The 14604-nt window shown below is 48.5% G+C and overlaps 1 protein-coding gene across 5 annotated transcripts; it reads left to right on the top strand.

Moving 5' to 3' along the window:
* The first annotated feature begins 343 nt into the window (after positions 1-343).
* Positions 344-13786, top strand: LOC117413048 (rho guanine nucleotide exchange factor 37-like). Of its 5 annotated transcripts, XM_058996503.1 has the most exons (14): positions 347-516; positions 1050-1127; positions 4367-4578; positions 5067-5190; positions 5802-5949; positions 6389-6588; positions 6753-6883; positions 8947-9051; positions 9782-9895; positions 9996-10322; positions 10726-10854; positions 11073-11268; positions 11404-11636; positions 12257-13786. In XM_058996503.1, exons 3-14 carry the CDS (start codon positions 4378-4380, stop codon positions 12482-12484), a joined length of 2136 nt encoding a protein of 711 aa, XP_058852486.1. In that variant the 5' UTR covers positions 347-516; positions 1050-1127; positions 4367-4377; the 3' UTR covers positions 12485-13786. The 5 variants fall into 5 exon arrangements, with proteins under 5 accessions (XP_058852489.1, XP_058852486.1, XP_058852485.1 ...); XM_058996506.1 differs by lacking the exon at positions 1050-1127 and having other exon boundaries at positions 344-516; XM_058996502.1 differs by lacking the exon at positions 347-516 and having other exon boundaries at positions 723-1127.
* Positions 13787-14604: the final 818 nt, after the last annotated feature.

Here is a 14604-nt window from a genome sequence, read left to right as displayed (position 1 = left end):
CTGATGATAGTGCAGTATGTGTCTCTGCAGGTGTGTGATGATAGTGCAGTATGTGTCTCTCCAGGTGTCTGATGATAGTGCAGTATGTGTCTCTCATTATGGCTTTCCTCCCAGACACCCTGCGCTTCTGGATTTGATACCTTCATGTTGTGATCAAAGAAGTGTTAACTAATGCTTTCAAATCAGTTGTCTTTCCTGTCGTTTGTTAGCATTATTATTTGCTTTTATTTCCTGAGAATATCTGAGTTCTTGTCTCTTGTCTTTTTTTATGTTAATTCAGGATTTTTTTTTATGAACTGCAGGGTGCTGGTACCTGTGCTGTAGGTCACAAGATTGCAGTGAGTCTGACCTACGACATATAGGAAGTGATTAGGTTCCAGGATCTAAAACTAGAAACAGAAACAACCGCTTTCAAACGATTCTCCATCTGCTTTAATGTTCCTTCATCAAAGAAAATCCGTTCTGCGGATTGCAGATGGCATTTCATCACCCTAAGGACTTCTACATTTATTCAAGGTTTTATTTATTTATTTTAGAAAATGTGCTAGACGTATTAATTTCTTTGTTTCCGCATATCATTCTTAAAATATTTTGCTTGTTTGTTTTATCCTCCTCATAAACTAACTGCACCTATCCAAGAATGTCTGTGAAATCTGATGCCGTTTGTAGATGGCGGTATGCAGAATAACCTGTTATGCGCATAGCCTTGCATTAAGGTAGCATGGAATTACAGCAGGTGCACGCTCTTGGTACTGTATAGGACAGCCCTCAACGCCTGGTAAACAAACAAGCAATCAGTCTGAGCAAACAAGCTTCATTGCAGCACCACTTATGTAAGCGGTAGCCGTGCTCAGAGAACAGCCCCTTCTCCGTCTACCTGTAACCCGGTACCCCGGTACCCCGCTGCATGGCGCCTGAGCGGCAGAGGGATAGAACGAGCCGGTGTCCGTCGCTATTCTTTCACGTTGTGCGGCTGTGTGGACGCTAGCTTTGGGCTGGTATTGCTGGTGTTTTATAGCTTCCCTGTTTCATCCTCGTACGTATTTCAGGTTGAGGTGACGGGTTTGTGAAGACTGTGGCTGGATTGCACAGACCTACACTGCGGCGCCGACTGGGATCTCTCAGTGGTTGGTATATTCCGTGCTTTATGCATTATATTTATTATTATTATTGTATTATAATTATTAGACTGTTATTTTTGATGTTGTTGTTATTGTGGCAACCAGGACCAGGATGTTTATATTTAACCATCCATCGCTGTGCTTGCACCGAGCCGGTGTCTAATTGATCCAATGCATCTGTAATACAGAGAGCTGTATAAGGCATGTATTTGCATTGCGAAGCTGTTATATCGCTATCGGGTCCAAATGCGACCTGTAGTTACATTTTTTATACTGTACTGCTGTTGAAGATAGAGCTATATATAGAAATTAATATTTCAAACAAAAGGAGAGTGACAATAGATGGAAGCTTTGGAGTTCTGATTTACACTGGCGAACATGCAGTGCTCCATCATTGTTTACAGGAACATTACCACAGAGTATCGTGTTGGTGCCGAACGTGCGCGTGGAGAGCCATTCAAGATTAAGCAGTGAATTCCGTGCGCTGATGACGTGCTGTACACGGTAGCAATTATTTACAATTGACTCCAGCCTTCATTAACTTTACACGCAGGGTCAGTCTAAAACGTCAACTCGCTCCCGTTAAGCCCGAGTGTTTACCATGCCTTAGTTATTTCAACGAATGGTACTACAGTCCATAACTAGGATAAGCTCTACAGGGCTACATGTAGTTTTTTTTTTCAATGTCTTCAGTGTTGCAAATGTCATTGTATTGATTTGGTTGTATATTCTGATTCCCACGTCATTAGAGTAGGTTACAGGTTAACCAAACCTACCAGGCATGAAAATGAAGGAATGGCTTGCTGATCAGAGCTGGACAGGAGACTGTTCTGTTCTGTGTTTATCACTACTTTGACCTCTGAAATGTGACTTTGTAGATAAGCTGATGTAACTTTCCATACGGTTTTTGAATGATCATTTCCAGCTAATCTTGATTCCTCACCCAAATATTTATTTAATGCAGCTGTGAATAGACCCTTTCTATATGAGCAGTGGAAACTGCTTGTCATCATTTGCAGTGGGTAGCATGCACATTTCTGATAAGGTTCGTTTAATCATAAAGCAAATACCCTCATAGCTCACATTCATCAGTGTGTGATGCTGTAGGCAGTGGTTTTACAGGTCTGGCAGTTACAGAAGCATGATGAAGGAGATACCACGTGCATGGGGCTTGCGTGAGTGTCTATTCTCTCTAGTCTTTGAAGTGCACAGAGGTCCCAGGGCTGGGGTGTCTGTCCACTTTCCTTCAAGAAGTCGTGCTGAAAATGGCTCATTTGTTTAAGTTAATATGCCAGTTAAAGGACGTGCAGTAGGAAAGTCGATGCAACTCTCACTTTATTTAAAGTCGTTTTAGCCGTTCCATAAACACTAACCCTCTCTTGCTGAAATAGCATTTTTAGACACAACAATAAGGATTACAGTGTAATCTTTGACCAGGTCTGCAGAGATGCAGGGTATGAAGTGCAGCCCCGCCCCTCTCCTTGTAGTTCAGTGTAAAGCACTGCAGCCCTGGTCAGCTCATTCAAGTTGCATCTAACCTGTGTCCTCTCTGAGTCACATTTCTGTTTTTAGCAAACTAAATGAAAACTGAACACACGTCATTTGTGCCTGGAAGAGGGTGACGGAGCAGAGAGTTTTCTATTTAGAAACTATTCAAAACAAACCCCCTGGCAAAGTGTGAGTCAGACACACACACAGACAGACAAAGAGACACACACACGCACACACACACACACACACAGACAGACAGACACACACACACACACACACACACACACACAGACACATACACACAGACACACACAGACACACACACACAGACACACACACACACACACACACACACACAAAGCATGGCAAAGCATGGGTAAGCATTGTAAAGCACATTTAAAAACAATGAGAAATGCAAAGTATAACCATGAGAAATGCACAGAAGAAACTGCACATTTACTGACTGTGCAAACTGATGGCGTTAAACTTATATCAACAGGGATATAGCAGCAGTGTTGCTGTATGGGAAAGTACAAGACCAGAGCCTGTTTCTGCAGAATTCATTTAACAATGGCACAACACATTTGAATTGGAGAACAACCTGAGCCCATGCTTACGGTACACATAGTTCCACGTCTGCTGTATGCTTCTATAATTACTAAAGTGGTTGCCCTCTCATACCCAGCTGACCCCAGAGTGAAAGTCCACTGCTGTAGTCGAGCAGTTTCCACACAGCTTACATCATCCCCCTCAGCTCAATCAGCTCTTTCATTACTGAGTCTGTGCTGGCCGGCCCGTCCCTGACTCTGCCCTGACAAACAGGACAGCTGACTCTCCTGTGTGTGTGCCTGTGTGTGCCTGTGTGTGTGTGTCGGCTAGCACTGCCCCTGCGTGAGCTTGTTTACTGAGTGCTCAGAGCAGAACCACCATCGGGACAGAAGGTAAAGCTTTTCCTTTTTCTCTGTGTGATCCAGCCTCTGGATTAGATATCTGATCCCTGATTTATAGAACATGTGAGTCGCTGTGCTGCAGGTGCCTGACTGTGTGTTGTGAATCGAACTGGCACTGCTGTTGCTAGGGAGGCTTCGAGAGCACACACACACACTCACACACACACACACTCAGTGACACACCCGTTGCTCACGTTCTGGTGTTTTCTACCTTTCCCTGATTTCCTTATCCCACGGATCGTTCTTCTTCTCATGCTTTTGTTTTTGCTTTCACTTTTTCTTTTCCCTTCAGAGTTTCCCTCAGCTGGTGGAAATACGGTACATTTAACTGATTTCAAATCAGTATTGTGTTTTTTTTGGTGTGTTTTTTTGGTACACGCACCATTTTTGTATATGTGTTAAGCTGTTGCAGAATGTATGGTGTGGTTTGTGTTATGCGTAATGCATACCATGGTTTATATCTGACATGCTTTCGGGAGATTTTGAGCCAGCTTAGGGGAGTTTAGGCCATTATAGCAGTTGTTAAATAACGCTGCATGATTTGCTTTCTGCTGAGTCCTTCAGCACAGCAGCTGTCTAAACCTAAATCATAAAATCCTTCTTACTCTATCTGTGCCACAGTGCTGCGCTACACTGTGGATGGGGATATAGCCTCTATCTGTGCCACAGTGCTGCGCTACACTGTGGATGGGGATATAGCCTCTATCTGTGCCACAGTGCTGCGCTACACTGTGGATGGGGATATAGCCTCTATCTGTGCCACAGTGCTGCGCTACACTGTGTTCTTCTCTCTCCCTCTATCAGACTCTGCCGAGATGGAGGGTGATCCTGAGAGCAGCGCTCCCGAGACGGAAAGCTCCAGAGAGGAGGAGCCCGCTGGACCTGCCCCCATCCCTGACAGAATGAAACAGAAGCAGCTTCTCGCCGTCGAGGAGCTGGTGTCCACCGAAAGGAACTACCTGAACATGCTGCAGCTCTGCACTCTGGACATCCAAAGCAGCCTGCAGCTCAAGCAGGTGCTGAATCTCAATGAATAAAAAACGTCAGCAGTTTCTTTTTGGGGTCCTCATTCAATGAGAACCCCCCCTATGCGGTTATGTGTGCCCGTCCATCAGTATGCCTTTCACTCTACATGGGGAACACGACAACTGCCTTTATTTTGCAAACTTTTTGCAAATCTTCAACAAACTTTTATCACAGCCTCCTCTAGACGTGTCCTGGTTGTGTTGGGCTATAACCCGATAATCTCTCAGTTTTTACATAGATGTGTTTCTAGATAATGGTGTGATTATGAGGACTCTCTGTATGGGCACACACTGGTTGAAGGCTGCTTTAAGGATAAAAGCAGAGTAATTACAGTCTAATCCTAGGGTTGGTTACATGTGCTGGTGAGACAATTGATATGTTAGGAAACGTTATTTAATCTGTAGCCAGTTAAGAACACTTTTCAGGTTTTGACTTGAGGAGGGAGGGGAGTTGAAACATTTCCTCATTTCCCCTTCAGCTTCCCTCAGTGGACCTGGCAGGACTGTTTGCGAACATCGCTGACGTGATTGATGTCTCCATCCGATTGCTGAGCCTCCTAGAGAGGACTGCCCACACAGACCCACAGTTCCTCGGCTGCATTGGTAAAGCCACCTAAACTTATACTCCCATGCATCTCTGTTCCGCTGCAGCGAGGGTGAGGGTGAGGGTGAGGGTGAGGGTGGGGGTTAGGGTGAGTGTGGGGTTGAAGGTGAGGGTGAGGGTGAGGGTGTGTGGGGGTGGGGGTGAGTGTTAGGGTGAGGGTGAGTGTGAGGGTGATGGTTAGGGTGAGGGTGAGGGTGAGGGTGAGTGTGGGGTTGAAGGTGAGGGTGAGGGTGAGGGTGTGTGGGGGTGGGGGTGAGGGTTCTGCTGCAGCTTGGGGCCACAGGGATTTCAGCTGGCATTGCCTACATCGTTCAGAATAATGTTGTGCACTCACCATAGAACAGCAATAAATAGAAGGGGAATATACAGTCGCAGAGAAAAATGTGTCAACTTGCACCCAAGAGACGGAGTATTTGGCTTGTGTGCAACATACAGTGCATCTAAATCATGCTCCCTCCTGCAACAATTCGTAGGCCCTCAATTGAAATAAATGGCTATTAGAGGAACAGAAAACAAGCAGTGTTGCAGTAAGGACGGTAATCTTGATGAGACAATATGTTGAACAGTATATTGCCAAAAATCCTACAGTGTCTTCCTGTGTTTTATATAGGCGAAGCATTTCTGGGCCTGAGAGAAGACTTGGAGAGTGTTTACAAGGAGTATTGTGCCAGCTACACCAACACGCTTGCACTGGAGTCCAGCTACAAGCAGAGCGAGGGACTCTGGCAGGAGATCATACAAACGATAAAGACTGTGGCGTAGGTTATTGTGTTTAACTGCATCTCTAGCAGGGCTTTGTATTACTTCATAACTGACTTGCACATGGATAAACAGGGCTGGGGAAACTGAGTGTCCCGTTCACTCTTGGAGATACACATCTCAGAGAAAGCAAGGCTCAGGTAGAGGCTGTTCCAGGCTTAGGCTATCGCTACACTAAAACTTCAGCTTAACTGTGTTATTAAATAGCTCAAAGGATACTGCAGTTTCAGAAACTCCTGAGCTGCAGTCTAGCTCCATCCTGAAGTTCCTCTTCTGTGGATTTTATTCAGCAGTTAAACTGTGGTTGGTTTTGTCTTGAGGATCCTCACCGGCTATGACTATAACACTGCTCTTGAGTAACCTTGGAAATCCTAGTAACCTCGGAACCGTCTCTCCTGTGACTCAATGACTCCATTTCCGTTTGTGTGCCCCCTCCAGACCCCACACCAATGCCTCGAGCCTATCCTTCTTCATGGTGATGCCAGTCCAGAGGATTGCCCGCTACCCGCTGCTCCTGCAGAATGTGCTGAAGAACACAGAGCCCTCTCACCCCGGCTACCAGCGCCTGCAAGAGGCTGCGACTGCCACTGTGGAGCTCAACGTCCGCATCAACGAGTACAAGCGCCTTAAGGAAGTGGGTAAGGATGAGGCCTCCACACCTTTCATTCTTTAGATCTTTAGATCTTTACTTCTTTCAATCATGCGCTAAAGCACTGGTCCTCAGTACCATTCATTGAAGGCTATTCCAGTCTAGATCTTTATCACAAACACATGTGACTTTCCTGACTTGTAATCCTTGCAGCCGACAAATACAAGAAAATGGAGAGCCTTACAATCATGGACAGACTGTGCCGGATCAACAAGCACAGTATCGCCAAGAAGACAGCCAGGCTGAGCCAGATGATGAAGCATGAAGCTGGCATCGTACCCAAGGTAAGCTTTCTAATCAAACGCCTTGCTGTGCTGCTCTGCAGTGGTGTTTATGAAGTGGGACGGGGGCTCTCTCGCTGTGCTGCTCTGCAGTGGTGTTTATGAAGTGGGGCGGGGGCTCTCTCGCTGTGCTGCTCTGCAGTGGTGTTTATGAAGTGGGACGGGGGCTCTCTCGCTGTGCTGCTCTGCAGTGGTGTTTATGAAGTGGGACGGGAGCTCTCTCGCTGTGCTGCTCTGCAGTGGTGTTTATGAAGTGGGGCGGGGGCTCTCTCGCTGTGCTGCTCTGCAGTGGTGTTTATGAAGTAGGACGAGAGCTCTCTCGCTGTGCTGCTCTGCAGTGGTGTTTATGAAGTGGGACGGGAGCTCTCTCGCTGTGCTGCTCTGCAGTGGTGTTTATGAAGTGGGACGGGGGCTCTCTTGCTGTGCTTCTCTGCAGTGGTGTTTATGAAGTGGGACGGGGGCTCTCTCGCTGTGCTGCTCTGCAGTGGTGTTTATGAAGTGGGACGGGAGCTCTCTCGCTGTGCTGCTCTGCAGTGGTGTTTATGAAGTGGGACGGGGGCTCTCTCGCTGTGCTGCTCTGCAGTGGTGTTTATGAAGTGGGGCGGGGGCTCTCTCGCTGTGCTGCTCTGCAGTGGTGTTTATGAAGTGGGACGGGAGCTCTCTCGCTGTGCTGCTCTGCAGTGGTGTTTATGAAGTGGGGCGGGGGCTCTCTCGCTGTGCTGCTCTGCAGTGGTGTTTATGAAGTAGGACGAGAGCTCTCTCGCTGTGCTGCTCTGCAGTGGTGTTTATGAAGTGGGACGGGAGCTCTCTCGCTGTGCTGCTCTGCAGTGGTGTTTATGAAGTGGGACGGGGGCTCTCTTGCTGTGCTTCTCTGCAGTGGTGTTTATGAAGTGGGACGGGGGCTCTCTCGCTGTGCTGCTCTGCAGTGGTGTTTATGAAGTGGGATGGGTGCTCTCTCGCTGTGCTGCTCTGCAGTGGTGTTTATGAAGTGGGACGGGGGCTCTCTCGCTGTGCTGCTCTGCAGTGGTGTTTATAAAGTGGGACGGGGGCTCTCTCGCTGTGCTGCTCTGCAGTGGTGTTTATGAAGTGGGACGGGGGCTCTCTCGCTGTGCTGCTCTGCAGTGGTGTTTATGAAGTGGGACGGGGGCTCTCTTGCTGTGCTGCTCTGCAGTGGTGTTTATGAAGTGGGACGGGAGCTCTCTCGCTGTGCTGCTCTGCAGTGGTGTTTATGAAGTGGGACGGGGGCTCTCTTGCTGTGCTGCTCTGCAGTGGTGTTTATGAAGTGGGACGGGGGCTCTCTCGCTGTGCTGCTCTGCAGTGGTGTTTATGAAGTGGGACGGGAGCTCTCTCGCTGTGCTGCTCTGCAGTGGTGTTTATGAAGTGGGATGGGGGCTCTCTTGCTGTGCTGCTCTGCAGTGGTGTTTATGAAGTGGGACGGGAGCTCTCTCGCTGTGCTGCTCTGCAGTGGTGTTTATGAAGTGGGACGGGAGCTCTCTCGCTGTGCTGCTCTGCAGTGGTGTTTATGAAGTGGGATGGGGGCTCTCTTGCTGTGCTGCTCTGCAGTGGTGTTTATGAAGTGGGACGGGGGCTCTCTCGCTGTGCTGCTCTGCAGTGGTGTTTATGAAGTGGGACGGGGGCTCTCTCGCTGTGCTGCTCTGCAGTGGTGTTTATGAAGTGGGACGGGGGCTCGGCTAAAGCATCTCGTCTATGTCATTATAATTCATTTTGTGTTTTTATAGACTGGGCTTGATTCTCAAATCCCTGAACTCTAAATCGTCATTTGTGTATTTATTTTATTTCAGAAAGGAAAAAACACACCCAGTAAAGATAGCAAATCAGAAATAAATCAGGCCAGCAAGGCTATAAATGGGGAAACCTTTCTGTGTACATTTAAAGATTACATTGTTTAAAGATGTGCAGAGCTGTTCACAAATAAATCCAAACCTTTCTTAATCTCAGTGGTCTTTCTTTTTCAAAAAAAAAGTTAGATACCTGAAACACAGGGTTTGATTACACAAGTAAGCAAGTAAATGGTAAATGTTACTCAAACCTTTCTATGATTCTAGACAGAAGACAAAGAGTTCGACTCCCTGGAAGAATATATGTGTGTCCTGGAAAAGGGGGTCGCAGACCTGCAGGAGAACGTGGCCGTCTATCTGAAGCATTTAGAGGTAAGGGTTACTCTCACCATCGCTGCAGTTATACTGCAAAACACAGTTCAAATAGATAATCAGTTCTCATTTACATGACTGCGGAATCCCAAAGAGAAGACCTTTTTAATATGGAGACTGTATATGCTGCAGGGAGTTCTTGTTTCAGCTTTGTGTTGTGGTCGGGTTTTAGAAGCTATAATGTAATGTACAGCAGGGAGTTCTTGTTTCAGTTTGGTTTTGGCTTCTCCACTGCACCTGCCTGCCAAGCCTTCAGCTCACCCAGGCATTGCTTGGGCAATAAAGGCCGTTACCTTTGATTCTCCCAAGCATGACGATTAAGAAAAGTGGATTCTGAATGCCCAAGCATGCAACTAAACCAGTGAGTGTTTGTGTGACTTGGCTTGTTCTGTTCCTGTAATTGTTCTTCTTGTAATTGTAATTGTAATTGTAATTGTTGTAATTGGGTGACAATGAGGCAAAGCAGCTGCTCTTGAAGAAGTGCCTTCCTCGTTCTGTGTGGCGGCTTCGTTGAGTCGAGGAGCTCAGAGAGCTGCAACACATTGATTGCTTGAATACTTATAGGTCTTGGGTATACAGGTTGCGTATTTGAAGAAGTATCACAAAAGAAAAGCACACACACTCTTTCTAATCTCTTACAACTTGGCCATGCTCCCTGATTACAGGAGGAAGGGTGAGGTAATCATCTCTCTCTCTCTCTCTCTCTCTCTTTCTCTCTCTCTCGCTCAAGGATTTCCTCAGAAGTAGACCACACGAGCGGGATTTGGACATTGAAAATGAAGAGGCTGTCAGGTGCTATAAGGAGATTTCAGAAGCAATGCACCAGTGGATATACCCCACGTTCGTGAGTAATGATTTCCAAACCCTGTCACTCTATCCGGAACAGATGACAGACGCAGCCTATCCCTCTCTCTGCCCCCCTCTCTCTCCCTTTCTCTTTCCAGAGGCGGAGGCTGGAGGCCCTGGTGTTCAGGCCACTCTGCACGCTCAGAGAGCTGATGGCCGGCCCTCGTAACCTGATCCGGAAACGCCTGCACAAGCTGCTGGACTTCGAGCAGATCGAGGAGAAGCGTCGGTCGGGCTCCGTGAGCTACGAGGAGCAGGAGGTCGCAAACACTTACCAGGCCCTCAATGCGCTGCTACTGTCCGAGCTCCCACGCCTCAACGCCACCGGCACCCAGCTCCTCCTGAACACCCTGGGGGCCTTCAGCTGCATACAGAGGGACCTGGCTGCAGAGGTGGAGCGGCTCAGCCAGGGGTACCTGCAACAGGTGTGCCCTGGACCAGCATGGGACAGACTGCAGGGGCTCCAATAAGTCAGCTATCATAGACATGTTCATATCGCATGTCTCTGTTTCTTTCAGGTGTGAAATGTCTTGAAGTGAATTCAGATCATTTTGATGTGTGGTGCAGATAGTCAATGGGGTGTGTCCTCCTGATTTTCACAGAGAACATGCTAACTAGCAGAATATATGATTTTGTCTTTGTGATGCTTGACTTACAGCACTGTAACTCTGTGTATTATGAACAGGAATATCTGCTTGGTAACCGTTGCAGAATTCAAACACGTTGAAAAACTGTAATTATTATCACGGGATTGGGGGACCATTTCCCCAAACTGTACCTCTTACCAGTTCCCGCGGTTCCTCATGCTGCAATCTGTGCTCCCCTCAGCTCCCTCACAGCCACCTGCCCCCCAGTGCTTTCTGGCGCTGGGTGGGAGATGCCATCCAAGAAGGGACCCAGAAGGTGCAGAGTGCCAGCCAGAGCATCGGAGAACATCTCAACACCCCAATAGCAATGGTAAAGAAGCACTTACTAAATAAATACTGCGCTGGGAAGTTTGCATTTTGCCTTGCTTCTTCCGTGCTCCTGCTTTGCATTTGTATTGGATTTGTTTTCCAAGGACAGCCTGAAGTAGGATTGTGACTCCATTAAACAGCTCTTCTTTCTGTGACTGAGTGGCTTAGATGTTGTGGTCATGGCGTTCAGCTGTAACTCCTCTCCTGCTCTCCTTCCAGCCCCTGAGTCCCTCCAGCCAGCAGCGTCTGAGAGCGCTCTCCCTGAAGTACAGACCGGAGCGCATCTACCAAGTGAGCAGCAACGTGGGGGGCAGCCGCGAGCTGGACCTGACCCTGCCGAGGGGGGAGCTGGTGGGGGTCCTGCAAGAGATGGACACACGCGGAGACCAGCACCGGTGGCTGGTGGAGGCTGGAGGTACTGGTATATCCTGTATGGTATAATACAATATAAAATGTTTCATATTCCTTTATTTATTTGGTGCATTTCTAATACAGACTGAAGGATCGCCAGTGGTTTTGTTGGACTGTATCCCGTTGGGGTCTCTTTCAGGTCGAAGGGGGTACGTCCCAGCTGGAAAACTAAAACCCTACCACCAGGTGGCACTGGCCCCCTCCCTTTCCCCATCTCCGTCCCGCTCCCGCTCTCCATCCCTCTCCATCTCTCCCTCCCAGTTCCCCTCTTCCCAGTATTTATCTCCTGTTGTGGGCGGTGCAGAGTGCAGGAGACACTCCTACACTGAGATGACAGTGACAGACAGGACTACAGCCCCTCCCTGCTTCCAGGTTAGTGAAATCACAGTGACATCATAGAGACATGACTGCCCTAGTGTCCTCGGTGCATCCAGCTCAGAGCCCGAGCTCCAGAAAGCTGCGCTTCACACCAGGCATGTTAGATGTGCTGGTCCAAGGACTGCATAGTAAAATGTGGAGCCCCGCAGCAGATCAGACAAGTGCTGGAGCAAGACCATGTTTAAGAAATTCCCACAACAAGCCAGCAGGTGGAGCAATGGAGCAGTCAAAGTACCGAGAGAGCCACTGATGAATGCTATGGACTGAGATTATCAGAATATGGAGGTACTGTACATGCAGATATCTGCCTGTCTGCCTGTCTGTCTTTCAGGTATGTCACAATGACATGTTTACATGCACACACAGTGGCTGTGCATCACAGTGATTGCCTTGTTCATGATACAGATGACCCTGATGTAGTATTTGCATTTATCTGGAATCACAGTGATCTGCTTGTTCACGATACAGATGACACTGATGTAGTATTTGCATGTATCTGGAATCACAGTGATCTGCTTGTTCACGATACAGATGACACTGATGTAGTATTTGCATGTATCTGGAATCACAGGTTCAATGCAGCACGTGTACGTTTTCTTCCTTCCCTCCTGCAGGTGTTAGCGGGCTACGACTTCTCAGCGCGGGGCTCCCACGAGTTAAGCCTGCAGGCTGGTGAGCCGGTGAAAGTGCTGGAGCACCATGACAAACGAGGGAGCCCCGAATGGAGCCTGGTGGAGGCACGGGGCCAGAGGGGGTACGCCCCATCTAACTACCTCATGGTGGTGCCAATGCTGGGGGGCCATGCCAGCGCCCCCAGCTCCCCCAATCTGCTGAAAAAATGAAACTCCCCCATGCACTATGCTTTACTAAGGCATTAGTCCTTGCAAATGAAATGCAGTGGCCGCTAGCCCTGGCAATCCAGGGCTGTGGTCTGAAGAAGCTTGCTTTCAGAGGGCATGCACAGTGTGGACGGCGTTTCTCTTGTACCACCAGATTCCAAGAGGCATTCCAAGTGGTTTAATAATTACACAGTGACCAGGCATGAAGACCCTGGTGATTATATAATAGCTAGTGTTTTTATTGTTATTAATATGGCTGGTAGTGCAGCTGCATGGGTGTTGGGCACAAGATTCCTAACCCCAACGTCGCTGCACCCAGATCCTCAGACTCAGTCCTCTGGTGAGTGTTGTGAACCCCAACGTCGCTGTACCCAGATCCTCAGACTCAGTCCTCTGGAGAGCGCTGTGAACCCCAACGTCGCTGCACCCAGATCCTCAGACTCAGTCCTCTGGTGAGTGCTGTGAACCCCAACGTCGCTGCACCCAGATCCTCAGACTCAGTCCTCTGGTGAGTGCTGTGAACCCCAACATCGCTGCACCCAGATCCTCAGACTCAGTCCTCTGGTGAGTGCTGTGAACCCCAGCATCGCTGCACCCAGATCCTCAGACTCAGTCCTCTGGTGAGTGCTGTGAACCCCAGCATCGCTGCACCCAGATCCTCAGACTCAGTCCTCTGGTGAGTGCTGTGAACCCCAACGTCGCTGCACCCAGATCCTCAGACTCAGTCCTCTGGTGAGTGCTGTGAACCCCAACATCGCTGCACCCAGATCCTCAGACTCAGTCCTCTGGTGAGTGCTGTGAACCCCAACATCGCTGCACCCAGATCCTCAGACTCAGTCCTCAGTGCTGTGAACCCCAGCATCGCTGCACCCAGATCCTCAGACTCAGTCCTCTGGTGAGTGCTGTGAACCCCAACATCGCTGCACCCAGATCCTCAGACTCAGTCCTCAGTGCTGTGAACCCCAGCATCGCTGCACCCAGATCCTCAGACTCAGTCCTCTGGTGAGTGCTGTGAACCCCAACATCGCTGCACCCAGATCCTCAGACTCAGTCCTCAGTGCTGTGAACCCCAACATCGCTGCACCCAGATCCTCAGACTCAGTCCTCAGTGCTGTGGGTTGAGCAGTGAGGCATGCACAGGGAAAAGGATTTCAGAGACTGTAGTGAAACTCTTTTTCAATGCTTTTTAACCCAGTCCTAAGGGGCCTGGGTTTTGGCCTGTTGCCCGGCACCTTGTTTTTGTTTTGTTTTTAAATAACTAAACTCTGTTTGCATATTAAACATCACACAGTGTTTTTAGCATGATACAGTTCCAATGGTTGTTGTTTCTGCACACAGTGTAATTGTCAGTTTCTTTCTGTATAGAGTAACACTAGGGAGCACTCTTGCTGAGGCTCTAAAAATAAGATGTGGATGTGAAGGATGCAAAGAATAGCTTCCTCCTGAGCGATCCAGGCCTCCCACAGACTGGGATTCAGGGATCTGCAGATCTGTTGGCTAACTGCTTCCGGGGGGAATTGGAACACAGTTGGGTTTTTGCGCTGCTTTACCCTGTTCAGCTTTACAGCAGCATTTAATAGCATGTTTATAGTACGCAGTCTAGAGTTTTACAGCGACATGGATGTAAATCTTCAGCCTTCTAATGGAACAGAACTCTAAGCAATGAAAAAGAACGAGCTGTTGCTAGATTCTAAATGTAAAAGGGCAATCTGAGTGCAGGTAGAACTAAACTGCTCCTGTATATCCCTGTTAAATTGTGCAGTGTATGAATGGCTGCTGTGATGGCATGTGCACGAGCTCCTCTTGGCAGGGCTGCTCCTCGTCAGATGACACATTGCACAACCTGTTTAGATAACACCGTGCTAATCCAGTTCCTAATATCTGGTCCTTAATCCCGCAGAGCTTTTGTGCAAGGCTCCCCAAGACATTCACAGCTGTCCTCCAGTACGAATGCTTTGTGATAGTTTAAGTGAAGATCTCCATTCATTCACACAGCTTGTGTGTGGCACAAAACTCAATGCTAGAATCGTCCACAAGGACTGGCCTAGGCGACCGCATGGCACAGCCCTCCCCAGATCTATTTGGCAGCCCAGTCCCTCCACACTGGAGAGACCTGGCTGTGT

This window comes from Acipenser ruthenus, chromosome 22 (genome assembly GCF_902713425.1).
Source record: "Acipenser ruthenus chromosome 22, fAciRut3.2 maternal haplotype, whole genome shotgun sequence".
Lineage (NCBI taxonomy): Eukaryota > Metazoa > Chordata > Actinopteri > Acipenseriformes > Acipenseridae > Acipenser > Acipenser ruthenus.
Note: the sequence above shows the minus strand (reverse complement) of the source record. Positions and strands in the feature narration are given on the sequence as shown.

Excerpts from the sequence above, each read along its gene's own strand:
- LOC117413048 (XM_058996506.1), top strand. The coding sequence starts at position 4,378 with ATGGAGGGTGATCCTGAGAGCAGCGCTCCCGAGACGGAAAGCTCCAGA. Across the intron at positions 9,052-9,781 it reads TCTATCTGAAGCATTTAGAG|GATTTCCTCAGAAGTAGACC; the intron begins GTAAGGGTTACT and ends CTCTCGCTCAAG. Across the intron at positions 9,896-9,995 it reads AGTGGATATACCCCACGTTC|AGGCGGAGGCTGGAGGCCCT; the intron begins GTGAGTAATGAT and ends TTCTCTTTCCAG.